The sequence below is a fragment of the Amblyomma americanum genome, chromosome 1 (assembly GCF_052857255.1).
Source record: "Amblyomma americanum isolate KBUSLIRL-KWMA chromosome 1, ASM5285725v1, whole genome shotgun sequence".
Lineage (NCBI taxonomy): Eukaryota > Metazoa > Arthropoda > Arachnida > Ixodida > Ixodidae > Amblyomma > Amblyomma americanum.
In genome coordinates this window covers 5275703-5302506 of record NC_135497.1, presented here as the reverse complement: position 1 = coordinate 5302506, position 26804 = coordinate 5275703, and the positions used below count along the sequence as shown (strand labels likewise).

The window sequence follows — 26804 nt, the reverse complement described above, 5'->3', positions numbered from 1 at the left end:
TTTCACGATATATGAATTTATATCCTTTCACAACTACGCCAATTAGTTTAAACTGGAAAGGGGGATCTTACACATGACAGAATCCCGGATAGAAACGCGCGGGCAAAGTTTCTAACCGAAGTGGGAAAATTACTGACTTTTAAACCTATTCCAAAAAAAAAACATGCGCCCTGTTTTTCACGAAGGCAGGAGGCGAGCAAGAGCTAAGGCCCTTGAAGCCAAGTTAGAAGGCTCGGAATACACAACCTATGCAGATGTGGTGGAATACGAAGGAGGCGACTCCTTTGTGATCGTCGGCGTGAACGACTCGGGTGAAACATTAACGGTTGGTTCGGTCAAAACAAAGAACTCAGGGACAGCGGAGATGAGGCTATCGCCATGGCAATGGTCAGCACCAAAGCAGTCACCATAATTAGTGACTCTAAGGTCGCTGTAAACAATTTGCCGCAGGGCAGGATCTCCAAGGAGACAAAACGAATTTTAAGACATCAAGTCTGGAACCAAAGAGAAGTGGAAATAATATGGGTGCTCCGGCACACTCGGGGAACAGGGGAAACGAGTTGGCTCACAGTTTAGCTCAAGGTTATGTCAGCCGAGTAGTGAGCCGGGTTGAGTCCCCAAAGTTCCCGAGAGATGCATTCATATCCTTTCACACCTACACCAATCAGTTTAAACTGAAAAAAGGGATCTAATTGCCACCAGAAAGAAAGCGCGACAAAATCCAGGAGGTAACGTGGCGTCGGCTCCAGACGCCATGAAGGAGGGGAGTGGAAGAAGAAAGAATGATGTACGTAGTGGAGGGCTCCGGAATAATTTCGACCAGCTGGGGATGTTTACGTGAACTGACATCACACAGCACAAGGGTGCATTTAGCGTTTCGCCGCCATCGAAACGCAGCCGCCGCGGCTGGGTACTCCAGCTCAATAACCGAGCGCTTAACCACTGAGCCACCGTGGATGAAGAAAAAAAAGCACCCTCCTGGAGGGCTGTAATTTAATTTAATCTCTTTGAGGTTCTTTAACTAGCACACGGGAGTCTTATCTTTGGCCTCCATCGAAAGGCGGTCGCCGCCCCTCGTATTGAACAGATTGAAGCCGTGCCCTCTTTCTGCTGATCCGAGCGCTGAGCCAGCGCGCCGGCCATCTCTGTCGACGGACAGACGAAGATGTTGCAGCGAAATACGGGGAACTCACATGTTTCAGCATCGCAGGGACGAAGTCCTTCGGCTGAGGGTCGGCCAACAGCAGCTCGGGTTGCGCGCGCTTCCAAATAGCTCGCGCAGCACCCGCGCGAGGTAACGCGTCGTTTTTTCACAACCAGCGCTCAGATATGATGCGTGAGAAAATAAGAATGGCAAGTAGAAAGAGAAATGAAGAAAACACTTCAGGGAACTCACCATCATCTAGATTAGGCGAAGTTACGTGGCCAGTATAGACGCGAATTGAGCAAGCGCGAGCCTCGCCGAATCCCTCCTCCAGCCCGACCATGTAATTAAAGAACATCTCCTGCTGTGACACCTTTGATACTTGAGACAGTCACGTCATTTATGAGGGAGATTCCGCGGCGGAGAGAGAGAGGGGGGTTTAGGTTAAAGCAGTTAGATTGGCCTGAAAAATATATGTACACTGGTCTGCTAATCTGCACTGGGGAACGGGAAGAGGAGAAAAAAGACTGTCACGATTGGGGATGATGATAATGATGGGACGAAGCAGATGAAAAAAAAAACAAGGTACACTTTCAAACATTACGAAAGCCAGTCAATGCCCGTGACGCTTAAAAACGTGAGAACGCTCGCGTTACCTGTAGAGTTTTCGAACTATCTGGCCAAGCGCCGAGGGTCAAATCCTCCGCGAAGGGCACTGCGTCCAAAGACTTCAAGTAGGTGCTAGCATGACTCTTTCTCGTGCATATGCTGGGCACGCCACTAAAACATGCTCTGCACTTTCTAGCACGCCAAATGTGGAAAAGTCCGGGGAGTCGTTTGCTTTTTTCTGAAGACCCATGTCCACAATGGCTGCGTTCCAATACTCTAGACGTCTAACAAGACGTCTACTGTGACGTTTAGGAAGCCGTCTAATGAGAGTGGCATACGTCTAGAAGCCCATGTATTTGAACTTTTCTACTGCTCACGCCGTCTCGCGGCATAATAAGGTAAAAATAAAGCTTATGAACGGTTGTACTACAATTTTTATCAAACTGAGCAATAACGATCATTAAAAATGTGTTCTCAACAAGTTTTCACATTTTTTTCTGGAATGACATTGCGCGTAAACCGGACTGGTGGATGTGCCTATCGGTCAGTCTACATGTAGCAGACGGCCTCTCTCCGAAGACAACGCTAAAGAGATATGCGATTATTCTTTTATTATTGATGCTAAACTGTACATGCTCCTCGAAAGTGCTCGTCCAGACGGCGCTGTAAACATAATAAAGAATACGAAAGACTGTAATCAATATGCGCGAAATGCGATACGGCTAATATACACTGCAACAGGAAAACACATGCGTGCCATTAAACCCGCTGTTTGCCGTACGTGGCACTCGGCGCCGGCGAGAAACCTAAAGAAAGCAGCGAGCTTTAATCCTGCAAAGTCTAAAATCAATTCGCAACATGCCGGTGTGCTTGTTCTGAGAGTGTAGAGATAAAAAAGAATGTACGCGAAAGAGTTGATGCAACTAATACAGCAACAGAAGAACACATTTGTTAACCGTCACGCCAGCCGTCTTAACGCCCGTCGAAGAACCCAACGACTACGACGAGTATTAATCTCGAAAATCAAGGTGCTAATTAAGATCCGGCATCGTCAGATACCGGATCACGTAAACAGACCACGTAAACAGACCTACAGCGTCCGCTGCTGTAGCAGAGCTCTCAAGTGAACGATTTTCTCCTGCGTGATTCACTGCTAGGAATCGCACGTCCCCGAAGATTAATTGGACACTACTTTGCGTAGCAAATAACATAATGTAATGACTCACATTTTTCCTTTCCTATACTCCGTGCACAGTCCGACGCCCGCTAGAGCACGACTCGCTCATCCGCGTGCATGAGCTCCGCCATCTTTAGACAGCAAGTTAGCCTGCATCGACGTGGACTTCGGCGAAGCAGTCTTATTGCTTCGTGAGAAATGGAACGCGTCCCAAGATGGCGGCTGTCCGGCTAGAGGTCTAAGTAGCCGTCTACTTGGGAGTATTGGAACGCACCCAATGTCACAGGATTCGCTGCACTCTTCGCCCACTACTGACAACGCCGACATTAATCGTGGCTATCTACTTTGTGGCTTTGTATGCGTAGCTTTGGCTGCGCTTCCCCTCGTCCGCTTGGCCAGCAGCTGGTGCTCCTTCTCACCGACCGCATCTATGACTGTGACCGGCCTGGTTAGCGCGCAGCTGGCGTTCCTCTCCCCTCGCCATTCGTAGCGATGGCTCCGCTCCTCCTCACACATCCGCGGTGAAAGCTGGGTTAAGGCGCGTTTGTAAAGGTGCGGCGGATACAGCTATCGCTGCAAAAAAAAAAAATTGGCAGTGGCTTAGCTCGGCTATGCCAGCCTATACGTGGCGAGAGGTACATTTCCCTGGCTGAGCTTGTTGTGGTCACTGTATTGTTAGCAATGATAGACATTGGGCTCCATCTCGGCGGCTATGCGCCGTCTAATACGCTAATCGTAGACAGCTGGGCACAGTCGCATTATGATACATCGTTCTGGCGCACGAAAAACACGGACGAAGGAAGAACAGACACACAATCGCCGGACATCAACTGTTGATGTCCGGCGATTGTGTGTCTGTTCTTCCTTCGTTCGTGTTTTTCGTGCGCCAGAACGATGTATCATAAAGCCGTCTAATACGGTCGGCAGTCTGGCATCTCCGTTTGGCAAGCCGTTACTCTCTCTGTTCGGGCGTCTCCGCTGCACTCTTCGCCTTCTCACGGACATTCTATCTTTGTTGAGTAAGCCAGGCGACGACCTCAGGATCGGAAGAGTTTCTCTTCTCTTGTCCATACTGCCGCTTAGCAGCGCCTGGACTCTCCTTCTGTGATTCCATGTCAAACGTTGTGATAAAGACGCCTATTATATCTCCGCCTTTTATACGCAATCCTGCGCATGCGACGCGCGGTTCGGGTGATAGAGCGGCGTGCGGCGATGAAGCGCGCGCTGCGCTTTCCTCCGACGGTAGAGCGCACGCCGCACCTGCTGCAAATCTCCGGTTTCCATAGTAACTGCGCATGCGCACAACTGGCCTGTCCCAGCCACTGCGAAATGCACTGCTGGTAGCCCAGTGTAGCTCTCGCTACAAAAAATATCACAGCCTGCCTGCATGCTGCAGCGTATTGGTGATCTTCACTACCTAGAGGGAGCGCCTGAATCGATTCAATATGGCGGTGCCACTGAAAGCTGCTCTGGGAGTCAGCCTATGTGAAATCGGGGTTTTATTTTAGTTTCACGATAAACTGACCTTTGTTTCCCAGTAGATGGCATCTCGCGTTAGTCGGACAGCCTCTGTTCACGACGGTTTAAACGAATGGACGAGAAACAACTGAGGAATTGCTGCATGTCTGGCGTTCGAAAATATTTGGCCGGCGTTAAACCGGAGGGGTTCACGGCCGAAGCGCTCTTTGTACATATCTTATTATCATTAGCATTGACGATGAAGAGTTTCCTACAGTAGGTGAACTACAAAGACCAGGAGGTCAGGTAAGGAATATCCCGCGATATTCCATTTGCCATCCTACTTCGCGGTGGCTCAGTGGTTAGGGCGCTCGACTACTGATCCGGAGTTCCCGGGTCGAACCCGACCGCGGCGGCTGCGTTTTTATGGAGGAAAAACGCTAAGGCGCCCGTGTGCTGTGCGATGTCAGTGCACGTTAAAGATCCCCAGGTGGTCGAAATTATTCCGGAGCCCTCCACTACGGCACCTCTCCTTCCTTTCTTCTTTGACTCCCTCCTTTATCCCTTCCCTTACGGCGCGGTTCAGGTGTCCAACGATATATGAGACAGATACTGCGCCATTTCCTTTCCCCAAGAACCAATTATTATTAATATTATCCTACTTCTATAAAAAAAGATGCCGCCAGCGTCTGGAACTAGTTCAAGTAACGAGCGTTAGCTGCCGCCATCTTGGATTTGTTATTTATTGTCCTCAATTAATTATCATTATTGGCCGACATCTTGGATTTATAAGTTAAGTCCTCAATCAATCCCCAATTGGATACAATAGTGAAGTCACCAATCAATCACCAATTTCGTTGCTATATCGATTTACTACGGGAGTCACCATCTGGAATTCCTCGGACTTGACGCCGAAAGAAGGTGGCAGCAGACCCCAAGAAATCAAGAGACGTGATGAGTAAGAGGTAACGTAGTTAAAGCAAGCTATAAAAGTTTGTCAGTCATTGTGTCATCGACGTATTGCACAGATGTGCTTTCCTGCTCAACACCGGCGACGTCCCGCGCGTCCAATCTACAATTATGGCGTAGTCGGTTGCCGGAATGACGCTGCACAGTGTTTCTTGCATGGTCTCTACAAAATGGTTTAATATCTTATTTGGCAGCAGTGCAGAAGTGTACGTCGTGTTCCGTTTCATACCAGTTGTGAATTCATCACTATCTTGTGCGCGTAACATGAGGTACTGATGGAAGTTCCCTTCCTTGTCTGTGTGACCACAGAATGGGAGACCCTGGCGCAATAGGTACTCGGATGCCTGAAAATTAAGCTTCAGAGATCGCTTCGCTATCTCCTGCTGCCTTAGAGCTTGAGTATTGACTTGGTTACGAACCGACGTCGCCTGCAGGCTGCTGTGCTGGTAGACAGCGTTTCTATGCCCTCCTGACTTTTCGTGATTGGAAAATTTCTCCTTATTCTCCTTCCAGTTTGCGATACCAGCCCCCGTGAAGGCATCCGGAGCTTGCGGCCGTGCTGGTCTAAAAAAGTCTCGTTGCCTTGTGGCAAGGGAAGGTGTCGAACCGGGTTTTTAAAGGGACACTGAGGAGAAATTGAAGTTGGCTTGTATCCATAGAATACCAGCTCCTGATCACAAAAACTCCACTCTTCCTGAAAACAAAGCTCTTGTAATGTAGAAAATAGCACGAACAAAAATACAGGTATCGCCGCCACAGGCCAATCTCGCAAGTACAAGCGTGATGACTTCCTAGGACAAGAGGCGCCACCTTGGAGGAATTATCCTTACTTCATGGACGTCACGAACCTCTGAGGCTTGCAAAGGAAGGTTGCACACCGCACCGCTAGCCGGCAGAAATCACGCAGTTGCGTTTACGTCACGATTCACGTCACGCCGTTCTGTGACGTCATAAGAGTTGCCGTGGCGTCATAAGAGTTCCCTGAGTTTGAATCAGAGGAGCGGGAAAAACTTTTTCAACTATGAATCCAAATTTCCTTGAAATAAATGCATCTTTCGCGCCCGGACAAGCGGCAACAAAACCATGAAATGTCGAACTACCAGATTTTGCTAACAAAAAAAAATGCTAGTTCTCCTGAGTGTCCCTTTAAAGGAGTCATCATCATCATCATCAGCCTGACTACACCCACTGCAGGGCAAAGGCCTCTCCCATGTCTCTCCAATTAACCCAGTCTATTGTCAGCTGCGCACGCCCTATGCCTGCGAACTTCTTTATCTCATCCGCCTAACTAACCTTCTGTAGCGCCCTGCTAAACTTGCTTTCTCTTGGAATCCACTCCGTTACCCTTAAAGGCAAGCGGTTATCTTGCCTTCGTATTAAATGCCTTGCACAAGCCCATTTCTTGCTCTTGATTTCGACTAGCATATCATTAACCGGCGGTTATTCCCTCCCCCACTCTGCCCGCTTCCGGTCTCTCAACGTTACACGTATAATTTTTTTTAAAGGAATACACACACAATTTTGGTGGCATGTTTTCCTTGACTACAATTATGCGGAAGACACTAATATGCATGAATCTCTATGTGATATTCGCATACGGCCGCTAAATAATTCAAAATCGTTTACGAATACCTTCCACACAATAATCGTCACATCTATGTTTTATTCGTTTACATGGCCACGCTGTGGCCAAAAATGAGTGTTAAGGCGAGGAAAGGACCTCGTTCAAGATGGATACTTACTGGCATCAACTGACTGAGAACGTCCTCGCTTGGCAAAGGCCTAAAGAAAACATGCGTACCAAAATAAAAGGTCGGTGCAGCGCACGTGTGATGCGGTGAAAGCGCATTTCGGTAGTGCAAACCCCATGACACTGGTAGTGAACTTTCAAAAAAAAATTTTTTTGCGGCATACAAAATTTATTCAAACAAAAGACTGTGGATTGCAAGCTAATAAGTCTGTATGTTTAAAGAGTAATCTCAAGTCTTTTATCTCGATGGCCTTTATGCTTAATTTTGGTCTCAATCTAAGAAAAGCATCACTTTTTGCCAACTTTGGGGCTGATTTTCTAAAAAAATACTCTTTAAAGAAAGATCAATATATTTTTGGCAGACGACTACTATTAAGTGGACGGTAAAAATTTTATTGTGATTGAAATATGAACAACGTTTATAATAACAAATTCTGGAAATGCACAATTTTTTGCTGCTTTATTGTACCGAGAAAAAGCAGCAATGTCTTATATGGGGGCAATAATGACGTTGCATCAAAGAACGATGCGTACGCGATAATAGAATGAATTTGTTCTTTATTCTGCTTTCATGCCTGATTCAAAAATATTCACCTGCGAGCAACTTTCGCGTTTTCACAAAAACTTCGAAAGGCGCTTACGTGAGATATTTTTTTCCTCGAAAATACTATAAAAAGAAAGGTATTCACATACTCGACAATTAACCGAATTTTTTTCGACAAAATCAGTCACGGTCTTTTTTGGACCCTGTAACGTTTCCCATGAAATGACCCACAGGAAAAGGGGCACCTCCCCCTTTCCTTTTCCAACAAGGATGCGAGATTGCCATCTTTGACGTAGTGTTTTCGGTTGGAAAACGTAAGACGTCTTTCCTGAAATTTTGAAAGTTAAGAAAGATTAGTGCGAGGAAGCCCACTACTGCCAACACGAGAACCAAGGCCCATTTCCTGCCTAGCCCCTACTGTCCCGCTCCAGGGATCCCCTCTATGGTTTGTTGTGCCCTTGTACTCTTTCCACACCTTCCTCCGAACCATCTTGAAGTCAATTGCCGCGGCACTCCTTAGTTTACTCTGAAGGGGAGCTTGACATTTTTCGTTTCAACAAAGAATGTTTGACGGTCGTCTGAGAAACCACATCTTTTTCTTTTGGAAAGCAAATCTCTAAAATGCTGACTCATTTCCGCTAATGGTCCCTATACTGCTCGCTGGAGTGCTTTTGTCGCAGGGCAGTACCAACAAATTCCTAGGAGTCGCCTTATTGGGCCCTAAGTTCCCGCCAACCCCCTGTCCTCCCCCCTTCTCACTCCCTCCAGGCGTAGTTAACTGGTATCGCCAGGTAAAAAGGACAGAGTCTAGAACTGGCTAAGCACACTGCGTCTCTTCATCGACGTTCCAGGTACATCCTCTACGGTAGTTTTGAGTACTGCCAGCGAAGGTGTCCACTCAGTAACAGCAGTTCTCCACAAGACCTGGACTCCACGAGAGTGCGCCGAACCTTCAACGTCAGAGGCCAGCTGTGCGGTTATTTCTGATTTTTTAGCATAGTGCTGCTGAGATTGCAACCGTGGACTCAGTCAGTGGCGTCATTCAAGAGACATCGTTCCTCGAGCTCGTTGTTTCTCCTGTGGGTTTCTCAGTAGACACAGGCCACTACCCACCGCGGGTTCGAGCTTCGCGCGAGCCAAGGGCCCCGATCAGCCGTCACCACACGCACCCTGGGGCACCGCTGCGGCGGCGTTCAATCTCTGCAGAGAGGAGAGCGGCTCGCCGCAAGAAACAGGCCTCCAAGTTCACAAAGGACACGTTTATTGACGCCGTCCTCCAGCGGCACACACACACGCTCAACAGTCACCCCGTCCCGGGGCACGCTCAGAGCAAGGCTCCGGTGCGCGCTCGGGGCAACAAGAGAAATGCGCGCCGCTAGCACGCCGCTGCAGGAGATTGTCCCCGCGGCAGTGCTGTGATCTCTCTCGTGTCGGCCGTTGGGCCGTTTGCGAGAGAGAGTGGGCAGTCAACGCAAGGTGCGCCTGTCAGAGGTCGTTGGACCCCTGGAAAGGCTCGAGCCGCGGCGGATCAAGGACCCACGCTGGCGAGCTCGAGTATGAACTGGTCCGAACGGCAGAGGCCGGCCCGGACGAACAGTAACGTACGCACCTTACGCTGTCTCGGAGGGGTCTCTCTCTCTCTCTCTGGGCCCCGCTCGGACGGTCGCGCGCCGCGCGACCATCCCAAACGGGTCCCGAATTCCCGCCAGAAGTCACCAATGGCAAAGGCCCTTGGGAAGCCGGGAGCGGAGCTGCGGCCGAATGACAGCGATTAGCCACCAGTCGTCTCTCCGCCGCCCGAGGCGGGAGAAAGGGAAAGAGGGCGACGCGGGATGCCGCGCAGACGCCACGGCGGGAATCTAGCAGGCTTCCCACACTCCCAAGCGCCCTGCGACGGAACAGACCACAAAGTGCCATCGTCAGGTGAGACTTCTTTCTAATCCGTCAGTTGTTAAGGCCTACTGTCCGTTTGTTACGAGGGCAACGAATAATGGCAACATAAATATCGAAGCGACCGCTCAAGCGCTAGAGTAACAGGGCGAATAAACATAAGCAAACATGGAGCCGTGCCAGCATCTTTCCTTCGTAGTATGTTTTTAGCCATCGTGCATGTTGGTGTTCATACGAGTGGCGAGATGTCTGGGCCTTTCTGTTTTGGCTTCCCTTCGGTGCGAAACGACCTTACGTCTCTCACTGATGGTCAGCTCTCACGAAAGACCGACCGCAGCGGCGTGTTTGCTTTGGCTTCTCTTCATTGCTTGCCGTTTAAGTTTTCTAAATTTGTATTACTTACCAATGTAAACTACCGCTGACACTGTGTAGCAGTACACCTTAAAGGGGTTGTGAAAAGAAAATGAAGCCGCCCGGTTGTAATTTACATTGATTCAATAAATATTGTACATGCCGATTCCGAAATATTTCAGCGCAATATTGAGTCTGCATTTAATAAAGCCCGTTGGAAATCGTTGCCTTTTTGCGCTCGTGAAACGACCATGCGACCCCGGCGGCTGACAGAAGTACTACCCAACTACGCCACATTAAGACGCTTAGAAACTGATATACCTTTCAGTTTCGTTTACCCCAAAATAATAGATTAGTATGAAAGTTAGAAAGCTAAAAAAAGTGTGACAATTATTTGCACACGGAACGTTACTCGGCAAAGAACAGCACGTGATCCTAGATCAGTCATTGACCTGGGATCAGTTTCGGTTTCGGTTACGCTTCTCCGTCCTCCGTGGGGTCTTTCGTTTACATGAACTCGATAGCGGGTGGTTCCGTCAGGGCATCGAGTTGAGAAAGGCCGGCCAAACTCGACGACTCTCCGTTTACATGCGCTCAATACGAGTGAGTCAACTCTCGTGGCGCGCCCTGCGAGGTGCGACTACACGAGTTGTCAACCGGCTCCCGCTTCTGTTCTCACCTGCAAAACAAATGTTTTCGGAAACCAAAGCGTGAATGATTGTGTATTTTGCGGAGGCGGTTGCTTGTCAATGCACCCTTCGGGTGAAGTGGAAGGGTCGAGTTCAGTCCGACACGACTCGCGGCGTTTTCACGATCCCATTAGTCGGTTTGTGACCAAACAACTCAATCCAACCCAGGCCTCCGGCTGCACGCTACAGTAGCTCGCTGCTCTTTGTGTCGTGGCAGTTCCATCCAGGCTGTGGTTTTCAGCGTGTTATCCGCGTTTCAGTGCACGCCATGCCAACTGTGTGCCTTGTGAGACAGTGCCGCACGACTTACAAGAATGGAAGCAATGTGAGATTTCACAAGTTGCCCGGAGACCCGCAGCGAAGAGCCCTGTGGCTTCGAGCCATTAACCGCGATATGGGCAGTCAGACCGGGTACGTGTGCTCCGAGCACTTTCTACCGGGCGACTACGAAACGAACCTGGATGTCCTTCGAAGCCTCGGTATGGATTTGAAGAATGCTCGCATCAAGCGAGACGCCGTACCGACGCAAAACCTCTCGCCCGGCGCACCGCCAAAAAGCGGAGAAGGTCCGAGGTAAGTTCGCGAGACGAAAATGATGAACTTTATTACAGTTTGTTGTCCTTTCTTTCGGTTGCTAACAGCTTTTCCTTTTTTAGGAACTACCCGAACCGCAGGATGTGGAAGCAATTTTGACAGCCGAAGAGGCGCAAACTTCGCCTCAAATGGTTGACAGCTGCACACAGACCCCAAGAAACTCCTTCACTGTTGCCTGCCAGACTGACGGCCGTGATGTGCGAACACGATGTAAGATTTTCCTTGCAGCAGTGGCGCGTTCGTGTTCTACCCACATTCCACAAGAATAAATTGGGTCGCAATAATTTTTTCGCGGTTTAGGAAGAGGGAAGGAGCACTGTTTGATGCATTCATTGTTCACTGGTACCACTGAATGCTTGACAAATTCTGGAGGAGGCATTCGTGTTGTCAGTTCCAATCTGGGGAAGTGCTGGAATAATGTATAAAATTTTTTTTGGCCTCCGAAGGAAGCCATCACGTATTTCACATGCAGGTAGTGATAGCATAACTGATACCAAGTTTGCCAGTCGCATGCCTATTAGTTGATAATGAGGATTCCATAACTGTGTGATATTAACATTGTATAAACAAACAGCACTTGGCATTGCATGAGTTTCATTTTCTTCATTAACTTTCAGATACACAGGTGAACCTCCACATTTCCGTGAGAAAGGATATCCACGTGCAGACAGATGCCGGGCAGACCACCAGCGCACACTGTGAAGCTTGCACGAATACAAGCACAGCTCCAGCCTCCACAACGCAACCTGTTTCTTCTCTACCACCTCCTCCCTGCCAAACAGTCCCCTCACTACCAATTGATGGTCGAGCACCGTCTCCCATCTCATTCGCTCCACGACAGTCATCCAGCCCCATAGAATCCGAAGCCTCAGACTGTGAAGAGGAGCATAACACTCTGCAGAGCTCGGAGTTTTTCCCATCACTTAACGAGACCTTCTTGGGGTAATAATTATGACTTAATACGTACCCCTTTAGCATGTGCACTGAATGCCGTTCCATTATGATGGCGTGACTAAAAATCAAATCAGTCATTTAGTAGGTAGAAGAGCACATAAGGTTGTCCTCCCTTTTCTCGGGCAGGGGCAGGTATGAGTATCGTACTGTCTGCGCTCGCATAATTTCGTTGTGGTGGTGCACATGTCCTCTCTCCAGCTGGCCAACTTCGCACCCTATGAATATTCATAAAGCAGCTCTTGATCCATTGAAATGCTTTTGCAATATTCCATGGCACAAGCAGCTGCTCATGCAGCATCAGTGAGACAAAAAAATTTGCAAGCTTTGCAAACCTGTCATAACATTAATTACAAGCAAAAAAATGCACAGAATGGAAAAATGCGCACTACAACAAAGAAGGCGCAGTGTCGGTGTGGGCAACCATTACATTTACTGCTCTTTAATGCTGTTAAATTCTAGCTTTCAGTTATCTCGGCAGCATCACATGACTATTTAACCATTGCAACTCACTTTACTTTGTTTCAGACTTGACTCCACCACTGAAGAAGTCCTTCCACAGGATGATAAAAAATTTATAATATTTGAAAGTTGCCTGAAAGAACTATTCCAAGTGTGCCGCAAGTGCTTTGCCGCTTGCAAAAGTGTAAGTCATGTGTCTGGGACTTGGCTTCAAATACAGACACTGTGTGCAAACCACCACTTCCTGACATGGTCAAGCCAACCGATGATCAATGGCAAGGCGGCGGGCAACGTGCTGATGTCAGCAGCTATGTTGTTCGCTGGCACCAGTCCCACCTCAGTGCTCCGGATGTTCAACTATGTGAACGTGCAGGTGTTCACGCCACGAACATTCTACAATTACCAACGAGGCTACCTGCTTCCTGCAATCGACAAGGTAGGAGAAAGGTTGTGCATTGTAAAATGAATTGCTGAACCAATATTTCACAATTAGTTACTTCAGTTCAAGCAGTAAGTCATCCAGTAGGTCATCATTTGGAGTCAAAGCACTGAGAAACTTGATCACTCTACCTTGCTTATAATATCGAACAACCTCTCATGAGCTGATCCCCCTCTCGGGTGAAGACCCTGGGTCTGCCCATGTGCCTGTCAACATCAAAAACCCCTCTCGTTTTAAGACACAAGGTTCTATCTGTATGTGCTGATGTAATATCTGGTCTGTGAGGCATGTGTTCTGGAGGGTCCACATACTATCGCAATCAAAAGTTTATTGGACACGAGTACATGGGAAAAAAAATTGTGGCTCTGTTGCGTAATCCAGCCACATGAAATGTATCACGGTATGTGGGGGCAAATATGCTCTATACCCTGGAAGCAATACCACGCAGCTTCCTCACAAGACAGAGCTGGAATAAATTTTTTTTTCGAGAACACGTGTCCCATAATATTTTGATCGTGAATTTACATAAAGGGTCCATGAAATGATTTTCTGACAGAATGACCCCAAAGCAGCTTCAATTTCCAAAAGACTCAGCAACAGCTATTCATTTTCGATCCACTGCACTCACTTTTGAAGAAAACAAGGGTAGAAAATTCCAGACGCCTTTTCTCCTCGACTCTCCAATGAATGGTGCGGCCCAAACCGTCATTACAGTGACAAGTCCTGAAGTCGACAGTGCACATCTAGAACATAGGTAGCACCAGACGAGCACAATAATCAAAATAAAAGAGCAACGCTGTTAGCAACATCTGCTGCAAAACAAGTGAAGCAATTAAAGTTCTTCACGCATGCGTACAGCACTGCCCAGAGATTTCTATATGTCCCATTTTATTCAACTATGTATAACACATTAATTGCTTTTGGTTGCGAATTGCAATGGTTCTTCACCCTCATATCTTAAATAAGGAAGAGTTCTGAAAAGAGGTTCTCAAAATCATTTCATGGTACCTGTCAAGAACAGAAGAAGCAGCGTAATAGTGTTCTGCATTTGATGTGATGTTTAAAAACTGCACCTTTGTCATACCAGATCTGGCAACAACAACAGGAGGAGTTGTTTCGCCAGTTGGAAGGCTGCACTGTGGACTTGGCTGGCGATGGACGTTGCGATTCGCCAGGATTTTGTGCAAAATTTTTAACTTACTCTTTGCACGTTGCCCAGCTAAACAAAATTCTTCACTTCGAGCAAGTGCAAGTCGGGGAGGTAGGTCACAGCTTTTTAATAAAATGGCTCTGTGATGTAACTTAGCTTTTTTTCCCGACAAAAGTGTGCAGATGTACAATCAAGCACCTCCATGGAGAAGTTCGCCTTTGTGAAGAGCCTCAACATGGTGAAGGAGCGGGGGCTGAAGGTGGCGTCAGTGACAACTGACCGGCACGGCCAAGTCACCAAGTATATGCGGACGCAGGAGCCCACCATCCGACACTACTATGATTGTTGGCATATCTCAAAAGGTAGAACCGAATGAACCTACGCTTCGCAGATAAGACTGTTTCCTGCATCATGTTTTGTAGAATGCGGCGAAATTTTAGACTAAATTTCATTGTTCCAAGCAGACTTTACTACAAGAAAAGCGGGGCGCACAGCAAAATTGTAGTGAATATAGTGAAGCAGTGGGAGAGGTTCCTGAATTTGAAGAGGCAAGAAGATGGGGGAAGTTTTATCTGTTTGCTGTCCTTTTTGGCTGTGGTTTATGTCAATGACTATGAGGGAAAGGCCAGCCATGCATGCACAGGTTGCGGATGGGCACTGTGGTGTGAAACCGGATTCCTTGAGTTCTGCAGGCTAGAGGAGGGAAGGTGGGTGTTTCGGTGTGGAAGCTCAAGAGCCAGGTTAACATGTAATGACTGAAGGATTAATCTTCATTAATTATTACACCTCCATTCCAGGCATCAAGAAGAAGCTGGCTGCCCATGCAAAACGAGCTGGATGCAGTGTGCTAAAAATATGGATTCAGCCAGCCAGTAATCACCTATATTGGTGTGCAGCCCTCAGCGATGGCAGTGCAGAACTACTGACAGACATGTGCAAAAGCATGGAGCGGCACGCTGCAAATATACACACGGGACATCCAGGCCTTTACACGCATTGTGCACACGATGAACTTGGAGAAAGGGAATGGCTAGTTCCTGGTGAGTAATGTAACTATTTGAAAGCAAGATATGCTCTCTGCAAGGAACTGAATTTGTTTCCTAAATGTTCATTTGCTTTCCACATTAGAATCATGTTCTTGTGATGAAGTATGGCATGCGACATGCTTCGTGAAACAGCGAAGTTGCGGGCATCCAGCTAATTTTGAACCTTTCCCAAAGAATTATTTGTTGTTGTCATTGGGAGTTATGCCCGCCTAAAAAGATGGAGAAGGCTTTTTTCGGAGAAGGCTTTCCTGAGAAATTGATTTGTCAATGCAGGGACAACTGCACACAACAAGTTTGTAGAGGTTGTGAGCTCACCTCGTATCCTGAAAGACATCAGGCAACTGGCTCCCTGTACACACACCTTCAGCTTGGAGGCTTTCCACAGTGTACTGATAGGCTTTGCACCAAAGTCTGTATGCTTCTCACCTGAGGGCATGCGTGCAAGGTAAGTAGTGAATGATGTTATGCGAAAATTTACACCTGATGACCCGCTCGAATTATTTGTCTGGTTTTTCAGAACACAACTGGCAATACTCCATTTCAATGAGAATGCCAGCAAAGGACAGGCCACCACAGCTGAAGGACTGTCCAGATGGAAAATAAAGCACCCAAAAGCAAGGAAGGGTACAGCCGTTGCTTGTCCCGTGAAAGCGGAGCCTTCATATGGTAAGCAGTTTACTTAGCATTACAAAAACAATTTTTTGTAAACTCTTTAAGGTCCAAGACCTCAAAGGGATACAAAACAAAATGTGGGCTAAGAAAACAAAAACAGAAGTAACTAAAGTGTAACTTCTAATATCGGCAACAAATTCTTTTCTTTAATATTTGAATCTATATGCTCCAAACCATTGTGAAGCCATATTATCAAGCACAGCGTGCCTAAGGATATCCATCATATATGGGCATGACTGCTCTAAGCCACCTGGTGGTGTCAGTGCAACACAATATCGTGGGTTGATGCAGCCTGGGACCAGACAACCCCCAATGACAGCAAACTTGAAAATGGCCATTGGCCACGCTACTATATAGAGTACATTACAGGCCTCGCTTTATGTATATACATTAAAATTTTACTACAATCTTTCACACGTGTACCAGCATCTAACTTTCAACTTTGTATTTAGAATATAGGCTTGGCCAGCATTTTGGTGGCATATTCATCCAACCAATCAAAGTACAACCTTTGTCCGTAACGTTTTGAGACTGATTTATTTTCTTCTCTAGAAATGATTCCTGAAAGGAAATGTTGGTGTGTATGTGCCATCTTTCCAAGCTAACCTGAGCAATTTACATGTAGGAAAATACGTTGTCACTGGTCGTCTGTGCATTCTACTGTGACGAAATGTGGAGATGGACGTCCACCTCGAACAGCGTGCAAACATTAAATTCTGAGTGAAGCTTGGCACGACAGCCACACAGACATATGAGCTCCTTCGTGACGTTTACAGCAACTAGACATTTTCACGGGCGCAAGTTTTCGAGTGGCACAAGAGGTTCATTTCGGGGAGAACATCGGTGGAAGACAACACAAGGCAGGGACGCCCTTCAACCTCACGGACTGAAAACAACGTGGCTCGGATCAGGGAAATCGTACCGCGATGACGGAAGGCTGCACACTGCTCTCAGCGTGATAAAATTTCTTGCTAAGCACAGCATTACTGTACTTCCCCATCCACCATACCCGCCTGGCCTCTCCCCATGCGATTTTTACCTGTTGCCTCCTGTGAAGAGAGCCCTAAAAGGTAACTGAATTAGGAGCATGGAGGCCATTCAAGACGCCACGACAAAGGAGCTGACAGCCCTGCCAAAAGAGGCATTTTCCAACTGTTTCCAAGACCTCAAGAAGCGTTGGGAGCTGTGTATAGACTTCAAGGGAGACTATTCTGAAGGGGTGTTGCACAAATGCTTTCAATGTTAAACGCATTTTTTTTAATGGACTCATTCTCGGAACATTACGGACAAAGGTTGTATTCAATTTCAGCCACCAAGTTCTATTGTAGGCGTTTCCAAGAAAACCTAAAATATGGGTGTGTATGGGCATAAACAAAGCAGTATCTCCTATACCCTCTTTAGTACACTTCAGCACGCTCTTTTTGTATAACTGGTTAGTGTCAGGAATGTTGGCATTAATAATGCTGATGTTATTATATGCACGCTTGTTGTTTTCCAGATTATGTTGGCCTGCTTCTGAAGGAGACAGTCCATTGCTGTGAACAGTGGCCGTCTTTCAAGGCAGCTTTTGCGGAAAACCTTTCGACTGCCCCACCCCCCATGAGTCGCTCTTTCCCGAGGCCCTCTAAGAATGAACTCGTGGCAGCAAGAAGGTCTAGGTTTGCCAGTAGCATGGGGAGCACCACTGTCTAGTACAGGTGCGTATTCCCTAAAATTACGAAATCAGTGTTGAAGGATAGGCCCATTACTTTCAAAACAAGTTGTAGTCTGGTCGCATGTTAATACGCATGAATTTATGCAGGGCGTGTTGCTGGGCTAGTTGTTTTTTGATCAGACATCGTGGATTCACAACGCTTGCGTACGAGGACACAGAGCGGACATGCAAAACTGTGCAGCTGTCTGTGTGTCCTCTCTTTGTCCCCGGCTATAAGTGCTGTGATTCCATGATGTCTGCCATGAAGCATGGCAGAGGTTGAAGTGTAGGTCGTCACACACTCAGACAAAAAAAAAGAAATACTCTCCATCTCTCAAAAGCATAGGTTGGGATAGAGTGCGAAAATGCAATCAATCTGTCCCTACCTATGCCTTGTACGCAACATCAGCACATTAAAAATAATAACATGATAACAAAGTGGATGCAGATGAAACTTTATAAAAATATTATTCAGAAATGGATGGATACAAGTATAGGATTTTTAAAAGCAACCCTTTCACAAAAATAATGAACACCTAGGGGGTGCTACTTCTTTCAAATGCTCCCATCTGCAGCGAAACTTTTCTCACTTTGAAGTCTCTTGTCCCAAAGGTGCATTCCCCTCTTCCATACTTTTTGAATTGCATAATACAGTGATGTGCGGTTAATATGGACACTTTTGTTCCCAGAAAATATTATTTATAATATGAGTGGTCAAAAATAACGAATGAAGGTCAAAACTCAGCTACTCAGCCAGAGTACCCTTGTTCGAACCTGACCGTGGCGGCTGCATTTCGATGGAGGTGAAACACAAAAGGCGTCAGTGTGCTGTGTGATGTCATTGCACGTTAAAGATCCCCAGGTGGCCAAATTATTCTGGCGCCCGCCACTAAGGCACCTCTTTCTGTCTTTCTTCTGTCAGTTCCTCCTCTAACCGTTCCCTTACTGCATGGTTGGACACCTAGACATGAGACACTGCGCCATTTCCTTTCCCAACAACCAATTTTCGACTGCATATTATACCCAATGAGCAAGGTCCCAGAGGACCAAAGCAATGTCTGCAAAACTGAGACAAAATGTATCTTTTTTTGCTTTTGGTTTCCAAATAAGCTATCCATAGTCTACGCAGAGAGTTTATATATCACCAAGGCAGAATGGAATGGGAGGGGATCAGTCCTTGAAAATTGTCCTTATAGCAAGGTGCCCATGTTAACAAGACATGACTGCAAGTTCACAAGCATTGCTGAACAAACTTCTAGAGCCCTTGTGCATACTGGAAACCAGTGTAACCTTCCGATGGAAATCTCTCCCTTATTTGGCATACAGCACAAGCAGGGAGGACCTTCCTGTGATGTCTGCCCAGGCGTCCCCAAAGCCAGTGTGCAAGCTGGCTGTAGCTGATGTAGCGGTACCTCCTGTTGACAAGAGAAAAACAAGAGTCAATATTTTTTTCAGCATAGCAAAATGAAAGTTCAGTTTCAGGCTTTTACAATGCTGAAAGCTAATCATGTTATCAGTGTCTGTACAGTTAGTTCCAAAGTCATTGTTTGCAAGTTAAATCATGTGATTGTCACTGTGTGTTCTTCCTGGCAGCATTGTGAACTCTGAATTCTATTGCAACATTTTGAAGTTATTGACAGAGAATGGTAGACAACAAAAATGCAACAGTGGCATGACCCCAATTTCGTGGCAGCATTGAAACTTTTTATTCATGGTGCCACGGTTCTCCACAGGCAGCACAGGCAAATGTTGCTGAACTACTATATTGGCGCGTGCTCATGGGAGCGCGCCGACGATGAAGACGAAGTGTGCGTGTGCCAGTGGACAAAGACGAAGTGTGTGTGTGGTTCAGACAGCCATCTTGTGAGTTCCCTGCTGTGCGTTGGACTTCGCTGAGACTGTGATCTGTGCCGGTCCTGTCTTTGTTACATTTTTGGTGGAGGTGCTGGGTGCTTTCCAACATCTACGTGCCCCGAAGGCTCTCAATGAACACGGATTTGACTCCGATTCATCGCAGTACGAGCCGCCGAATCCAAGGTCAGTCACCAGAGTACGGTCCGTTATCCCCTAGGACCAGGGCTCCAGCTGCGACGCGCAGGACTGACGCGGCACCTATGGCTAGCAACGGAGACGCGGCAGCTATGGCTGACAACGGGAACTCAGCTGCTCATTTCCTGGTCCTCCAGCCGCGAACGCCGCCGACCTTCCATGGCGAAGTGTTTGAGGACGCGGAGGACTGGCTTGACCAGTTCGAGCGCTTTGCCAGGTACAACGGCTGGGATGCGGAGCGGAAGCTGCACAATGTTTACTTCGCTCTTGACGACTCGGCGCGGACGTGGTACGAGAACCACGAGACAACGTTTCCTTCTTGGGAACGGTTCCGTAGCCAGTTGCTGGCGACCTACGTCAACACCGACCGTCGGGAACGAGCTGAGTCGGCGCTGCAGCCAAGGAACCAGCGACCCAATGAGAGCGTCGCAATGTATTATGAGGACATGACACGACTGTTCAGAAGGGCGGATCCAAACATGGCCGAGGACAAGAAAGTGCGCCACCTGATGCGCGGGATAAAATAACTGTTTGCTGGGCTTGTGCGAAACCCACCTAACACCACTTCGGAGTTTCTATCGGAGGCCACTACCGTCGAAAAGACCCTGCAACAACGCGCCCGCTATTACAATCGCGCCGTGAACATCGTATCAACTGCCGACTTTGCCCCAGCCTCCAGCGACTCCGCTGACACCCTTCGGGAGCTGGTTCGATCTATTGTCAAAGAAGAGCTGCACAAAATGCGCCTCTCTGCCCAGTCGCAGCCGCAGTGTCCATCGTTAGCACAAATTATCCGAGAGGAAGTGCAGCAGGTGGTTCCTGAACCTGTTGCCCCTGCTGCCCTTACACCGACGCCCCCGCGCCAGACGTACGCGTCGGTACTCCGACAGAACTGCGACCTCGCCCCTTGGAGCACCAGCCCATCTGCATCTGCTTTCCAGCCGCGGCCCCCGCCTGTCCCTGTGTTGTCCGAAGCCAGGCTGCGGAAGACGGACGTGTGGCGGGCACCTGACCAGCGGCCCCTTTGCTACCACTGCGGTGAGGCTGGCCATATCTTGCGGTGGTGCCCTTATCGTCGAGCTGGAATTCGCGGATTTCATCCGCGAGTCCCCTATCCGCCCAATGGCGAACGGTCCCGCGAAATTGAGGAGCACCTGTCAACGCGCCGGGATCATACTCACACTGATTTCCCTCGCCCTGACTACCGCCCACCAACCTCTACCCGCTATCGTTCGCCGAGTCCCCGTCCTCCGACAAGCCGTTTCAGCCGCTCACCGAGTCCTCGCCGGGGAAACTAGACCCAGCGGCCTGCGGAGGTAAGGCCGCTGACGAGCGAACAGCCGAACATCCTCCATCGCGTTCCCGACCAGACGACGGCTATCAAACGAGGACACGTGACGATCACAAAGGATGTGCAGCTTCGAACTTACCGGTCGATATCGACGATTTAGCGGTTACGGCATTGGTTGATACGGGAGCGGACTATTCGGTTATGAGCAACGAGCTAGCAAAAGAACTGAGGAAAGTTTTAACCGCGTGGACTGGGCCTCAGATTCGCACAGCTGGTGGGCACCCAATTACCCCTGTTAGCCGGTGTACGGGGAGAGTTACAATCGACGGATTTATTTACGTTTGTGACTTTGTTGTCCTACCTCACTGTTCGCGCGATGTCATTCTCGGCCTGGACTTTTTACAAGCTAACGGCGCCGTTATCAATTTACAAGAGCCGCGCGTGACGTTTTCGCCGACGCAAGCAATTGAAATAGCCGACCCAGACGACTCCAGGATACCCGCCCTGCGTATTGCTGCTGATGACGTGACGGTGCCTCCGCGGTGCAGCATGATGGTCCCCGTGCAAAGTGACTCGCCCGGTGATCGAGACGTTATGGCAGAGAGAAACGTCAGCCTTCTACTCGAGAAAGGGATCTGCGCTACAAGAGGGCTTGTTCGCTTACAGGATCGCTCTGCGACACTCTTGATCACCAACTTCGGAACAGAGTTCCAGCCTATTGCGAAAGGAACGGCCGTCGCATACGTTACCGACTTCGTTGAGCCCGCAGAAATATGTGCTCTGGGGCTACCGTCGCCGGACGGACGCGATGCAGCAACCGTTCTGTCTACCGTGGACATTAATCCCGGCTTGTCGGTGGGTCAGAAGCAGCGCTTGTTAGAGCTCCTTCACGATTTCGCAGAGTGCTTCGCCACGACATCAAAGGTAGGGCGCACCCCGGTAGCCAAACACCGCATCATCGTCAACGAGGAGACTAGCCCCATATCCCAACACCCGTACAGAGTGTCGCCGGTGGGACGGGAGGCTATACGATCCCAAGTGCAAGAAATGGGACGGCTTGCGAGATGGAGCCTTCGCCTCCAGGAATACGACATCACGGTAGTGTACAAGTCCGGCCGTAAGCACAATGACGCCGATTGCTTGTCACGTGCACCTGCCGACGTTGCTCCGGCCGAAACGGAGGACGACTTCCCGTTTCTTGCTCTCGTCACGTCGTCCGATATGGCCCGGCGTCAACGGGCTGACTCAGAGTTGCGTCTGCTCATCGAGCATCTGGAGGGCCTGAAGACGTTAAGCTGTTCCGCGGCTTTTCGTTCGAGGTTTGGGTTCCTACAGTCTCCGAGATAGCGTCCTTTACAAGAGGAACTTCGCCCATAACACGGAAACCTTTCTTATGGTTGTGCCATCCGAACTCCGTCCAGAAATCTTGCACGCCTGCCACGAAGAGCCATCGGCTGGCCATTTGGGTGTTACGCGGACGTATGCCCGCATTCGTGCGAAGTATTACTGGCCAAAGTTGCTCTCATCAGTCCAGCAATATGTGAGGACGTGCCGTGACTGCCAGCGACGAAAGACACCACCAGTTAAACCCGCAGGGCTTCTCCAGCCCATCCCACCGCCTACAACACCTTTCCAACAAGTGGGCATGGACTTGCTGGGCCCATTCCCATTGTCTTCCTCTGGGAACAAATGGATTGTTGTGGTGACGGACTACTTAACGCGGTACGCCGAGACACAGGCGCTCCCCCACGCTAGCGCTCCAGAAGTGGCTCAGTTTTTTATGACATCAATCGTCTTGCGTCACGGTGCGCCATCAGTCCTCATCACGGACCGTGGAACCGCCTTTACGGCGGCATTAATGCAATCTCTCTTCGAACTCATCCACACCAGTCACCGGAAGACAACAGCCTATCATCCCCAAACAAACGGCTTGACTGAACGCCTCAACCGGACGCTTGCAGTTATGCTTGCTATGTATGTCGATGTTGAGCATCGTACGTGGGACGAAGTTCTTCCTTATGCAACCTTCGCCTACAATACGGCAGAACAGGAGACTACCCGTCTTACACCTTTCCAGCTGGTCTACGGACGGTGTGTCACTACCATGCTGGATGCTATGCTACCCGATGCTCACGACGACGGAGACATCGGCCCCTACGCTGACGTTGACACATTCGTCCAGCGGGCTGAAGAAGCCCGCCAACTCGCGCAAGGTGCCGGATTCGACATCAACAACAACTCGACGCTGGTCGCTACAACCTCCGCCACCGATGCGTTCGGTACGAGCCCGGCGACTCTGTATGGGTATGGACACCTGTGCGCCGCCGCGGACTCTCCGAAAAGCTCCTCCGACGCTACTTCGGTCCGTACGAGGTGGTTCGTCGTATAAGTGATGTCACATACGAAGTTTTTCCGCGGGACACAACCTCCTCACCACGTCGGCGCCATCCGACCGAGACTGTCCACGTGGCGCGCATGAAGCCCTACCATGACAGGCTGCAACCCGCCGCTTTACCAGCTGAACAGCTCTCTGTATTCTCTGCCGTCCGCCGTCTATACCGAACATTACCTTTGCTGTCCGTGTTCGTTTCCGGCGTTGGGCCGCCGCCTTGATGGAGGGGGTAATGGCGCGTGCTCATGGGAGCGCGCCGACGATGAAGACGAAGCGTGCGTGTGCCGGTGGACAAAGACGAAGTGTGTGTGTGGTTCGGACAGCCATCTTGTGAGTTCCCTGCTGTGCGCTGGACTTCGCTGAGACTGTGATCTGTGCCGGTCCTGTCTTCGTTACAATATTCATACGAAGTTGCGAGAGCAGGAAAGCATTTATTTACAAGGCCAAAGCGGGGATTGGGCACGTCACTGAACAGTCAGTGGCGAGCACCATAGCTCATTTTTGTGCCCACCGAGTCTGTCGTCATTTTCTCACTGCACTATAGCGCGGCTTAGCATTTCGCCCCAGGTCAGTTGAAGCTTGTCCTCAAGCAATTTAGACAGCATTGTGATGGCAGCATTTGAGGGAGGCTATGTGAGTCCATTCGGCCATTCGGCCAGTCCATTCGGCCTTAGACACGCACCAAGGCTTCTGTCTGATGGGCAGAGCAGTACCAGTGTTAATCTATAGTGTTGCATGCCATAAATTGGCAGCGGAGAGGAAGTGGCTGGCTGAGCAAAATCAAACACTGACACATACTGGCTAAGAACAGCCTGTAATGCAAGCAGTTCGGACGACAAAAGCGACTTGTTAATCATGCATTCGATATTGACGGTGAAGTCTGTGGCTCGACTGGAATGCTCACACTTAGATATGGATCTGATAGTATGAATGTCATAAGCATCAAATCAAGCGAGTTTAAGCCCCAACAGGATCAGAACAGGTTCTGATGAGGCATTCACTGTCCACACTTGTGCGCAACCGTCATCTACGATAAGAACGACCTGTGGCACGAGAACATTCTGTTTCGCAGTGTTGTTCACATCTGGCTCAAAAAGCAAGGCTCAAAGCACTTTTTGTGCAGTGTTCAATGCAAAGCTATTTGTGTAATTAAATAATTCTGTTTGATTTTGTGATACCACCTCTTCTGTCACGCTGGTTGGCCCTACCACTTTACAACTTTAGAGCTGGTGGGTGGAGCTGCGGAACAGCTGGGAGTTTCAAAGAGGTATGCCTTGCACCGTCAGCACATGCAAGATGCCAGTGTCGACACGTTTAAGACAGCTTTACTGTGTGACTGCTGAAGATGCGGATTTTATACACCATGCTGTGGCACAAGCATCCACACATTAGTAGAAGTGATGATGGATGCAATGAAGTCTATCAGCAAATTCTTTTTAATTGAAACGATTTGTATGGCACACTATAGAATGTTACCACCTAATGCACGTTGCCAAAAAATGATGGCAATGAGGACAGCGCTGGAATGGTGATTGTTCTGGCAGTGAGTGGGGCTAGGTTACTTTGCTATGAAATTCCATTTTGTACAGTCTCCTGCGAAATAAAGGATTGATTGTTTTGTACTGATTTTACTGCAGTTCTCACAATCCTTTCCATTGCAATCGGCTTCTCTAGTGCTGCACCTGTTAAAGATGTAAACTCAGCCAATAAAACAGAAATGTGTCTGGCCAGCATCCTTACAACTATGGTCATGATCTTCAACTGCATTATCCAAGTTCACACATGCCAGAAGACACATCTCATCTGCTTGCACGTTTACTCGACAATATTTTACCGCCTGAGTAGCAAAACATCGTGATCGTCCACGCATATGAAAAAAGACCACCGATGTTGTGTTCGCACTCGCGTGCCGCGATGTGTATACACACCGTGGCACCTAGTGCAAACACATCGGCGCATTTACGCATTTTCCTAGGGAGCGATGTCATCCCAGAAGTTATCGCTAGGTTGAAGTCTTTGATGAGCACTGGCTCCCCGTTTGATTACAGCGCTTCGCATGTGAGAAAAGAGCAAAAAAAGGCGGTCGCTTGTTCATGCTGCGTCTCCCTTTGAGCATTGTTCTTACCCTGTGTGCTCGACGCGTAGCCCATGATCCAAAAGCATTTGCAGTGCCACCGTAAGCACCACCTCGTCGAGGCACAGGGTGTAAAAGTGGGGGTGCTCCGTGATGCACCCGGACGGCTGCTTTACAGTCGCTGCAGGGATCTCGCGGCAGCAGGTGCTCTCGAGTGCAGTGGGCATCGACACGCACCGCCCGCAGAAACACCTATTCGAATGCTTCAGTTAGCGATTGCACTCTCTCGAAAACTGCTCAACGTAAGCAACAAGATTCGGACATACCAGTGTGTATTCCGGACACGACCGGGTTCGGGAGGCTCACGGTCGGGGATTCCGAAAGTAGCGGTTGTGCCGCGGGCTACGACCGCTAGTTGCTGGCCGCACGCTCCGTCTTCGCAGCCATTGTCACTGCCACCGCTGTCGTCCTCTGACGACGGCTGATCTGGCACCCGCAAAGGTGTGTCGCCGTACGGCTCAAACCCCAACAGCCGACTCCTTTCCAGCAAGCGACGCTGCAGCTCGGGAAGATCGGCCATTTTTAAATAACCTTCTGCGCGTGATGCAGCGTGACGTCATTTTGACGCCACTTTGAGTACATATAGTGCTCTGACCTCGGCCAACTATGGGCCAGCAGGCCTCCCTAAGCCGCCATGTTGTGTCGGCGAAAGAAGCCTCGGATTGGCTACTTATGATGACGTTTCCTGCAGAGTTGAGGAGGACGCGTGCCGGGAAATCGAAATTAACTTTTTTTCGCTATTCGATCAACCCGGACGATGAAACGAATCACTGTACGCTATAGAATGAAGGGTCAGAATTCCAAATATACACGTCGTCCAAAATTTTCGGAAAACACTTCACGACCCCTTTAAGCACATTTAACTCCACCAGTGAGCTAAATAGATTTACCGTATTCATTGCCACAGATAGCTTCGCAATGTGCAAACCTAACTCACTATGGAGGGACCATCCATAATGATCCGGATGGCGACGGCAACTCGGCGCGCGCGACACTTAGTTGAGCAGCATTTTCAGGCTCGCTGTTTTCTTTTGCGCGCGTATACACCCTAGAAAAAGTAATGCTAAACGCTGTGTTGTGTACTGCCACAGCACTGATAATGATTTTGCACGGACGAACTTGTACCGTTTTCCGACGAAGTGTAATTGGAAGCAGGAGCGGAGGAAACGTAGGATTTAAATCGTTCGCAGTCAGGAAGACGCTCTTCTTTTATAACCACCCCCCCCCCCCTTTTTTTTGGCGGAGTTAGTTACTCCACTCATGCGTTTTTTGTTGTCTTAAACAAGCTGTAAAAGGCTACCTGCCTGTTTCACGTACTTTTTGGAGCGATGCAATGTAATAAGAATAATG

At 48.8% G+C, this 26804-nt stretch overlaps 3 protein-coding genes across 3 annotated transcripts; 2 read left to right on the top strand and 1 right to left on the bottom strand.

The window, feature by feature from the left end:
- Nucleotides 1-12729: 12729 nt before the first annotated feature.
- Nucleotides 12730-14333, top strand: LOC144114666 (uncharacterized). The gene is made up of 2 exons (XM_077648585.1): nt 12730-13024; nt 14115-14333. Exons 1-2 carry the CDS (start codon nt 12854-12856, stop codon nt 14331-14333), a joined length of 390 nt encoding a protein of 129 aa, XP_077504711.1. The 5' UTR covers nt 12730-12853.
- On the top strand, nt 14198-17587 carry LOC144114593 (uncharacterized). Its single transcript, XM_077648475.1, has 5 exons — nt 14198-14539; nt 14975-15217; nt 15497-15668; nt 15741-15889; nt 17394-17587. The coding sequence occupies exons 1-5, from the start codon at nt 14380-14382 to the stop codon at nt 17585-17587; spliced, it is 918 nt and encodes a 305-aa protein (XP_077504601.1). The 5' UTR covers nt 14198-14379.
- Nucleotides 17588-18777: 1190 nt separating this feature from the next.
- On the bottom strand, nt 18778-25974 carry LOC144109400 (uncharacterized). Its single transcript, XM_077642190.1, has 3 exons — nt 25721-25974; nt 25446-25646; nt 18778-19003 (listed from the first exon to the last, which is right to left on the bottom strand). Exons 1-3 carry the CDS (start codon nt 25972-25974, stop codon nt 18844-18846), a joined length of 615 nt encoding a protein of 204 aa, XP_077498316.1. The 3' UTR covers nt 18778-18843.
- Nucleotides 25975-26804: the final 830 nt, after the last annotated feature.

What these genes read in the sequence shown, in the direction of transcription:
- LOC144109400 (XM_077642190.1), bottom strand. Translation starts at nt 25,974, where the DNA reads ATGGCCGATCTTCCCGAGCTGCAGCGTCGCTTGCTGGAAAGGAGTCGG. An exon ending in CGTGTCCGGAATACACACTG is followed by an intron (nt 25,647 to 25,720) that starts GTATGTCCGAAT and finishes GCATTCGAATAG; the next exon opens with GTGTTTCTGCGGGCGGTGCG. An exon ending in CTACGCGTCGAGCACACAGG is followed by an intron (nt 19,004 to 25,445) that starts GTAAGAACAATG and finishes TCTTGTCAACAG; the next exon opens with GAGGTACCGCTACATCAGCT.
- LOC144114593 (XM_077648475.1), top strand. Translation starts at nt 14,380, where the DNA reads ATGGAGAAGTTCGCCTTTGTGAAGAGCCTCAACATGGTGAAGGAGCGG. An exon ending in TTGTTGGCATATCTCAAAAG is followed by an intron (nt 14,540 to 14,974) that starts GTAGAACCGAAT and finishes CCTCCATTCCAG; the next exon opens with GCATCAAGAAGAAGCTGGCT. An exon ending in AAGGGAATGGCTAGTTCCTG is followed by an intron (nt 15,218 to 15,496) that starts GTGAGTAATGTA and finishes TTGTCAATGCAG; the next exon opens with GGACAACTGCACACAACAAG.
- LOC144114666 (XM_077648585.1), top strand. Translation starts at nt 12,854, where the DNA reads ATGATCAATGGCAAGGCGGCGGGCAACGTGCTGATGTCAGCAGCTATG. An exon ending in TGCTTCCTGCAATCGACAAG is followed by an intron (nt 13,025 to 14,114) that starts GTAGGAGAAAGG and finishes TTGTCATACCAG; the next exon opens with ATCTGGCAACAACAACAGGA.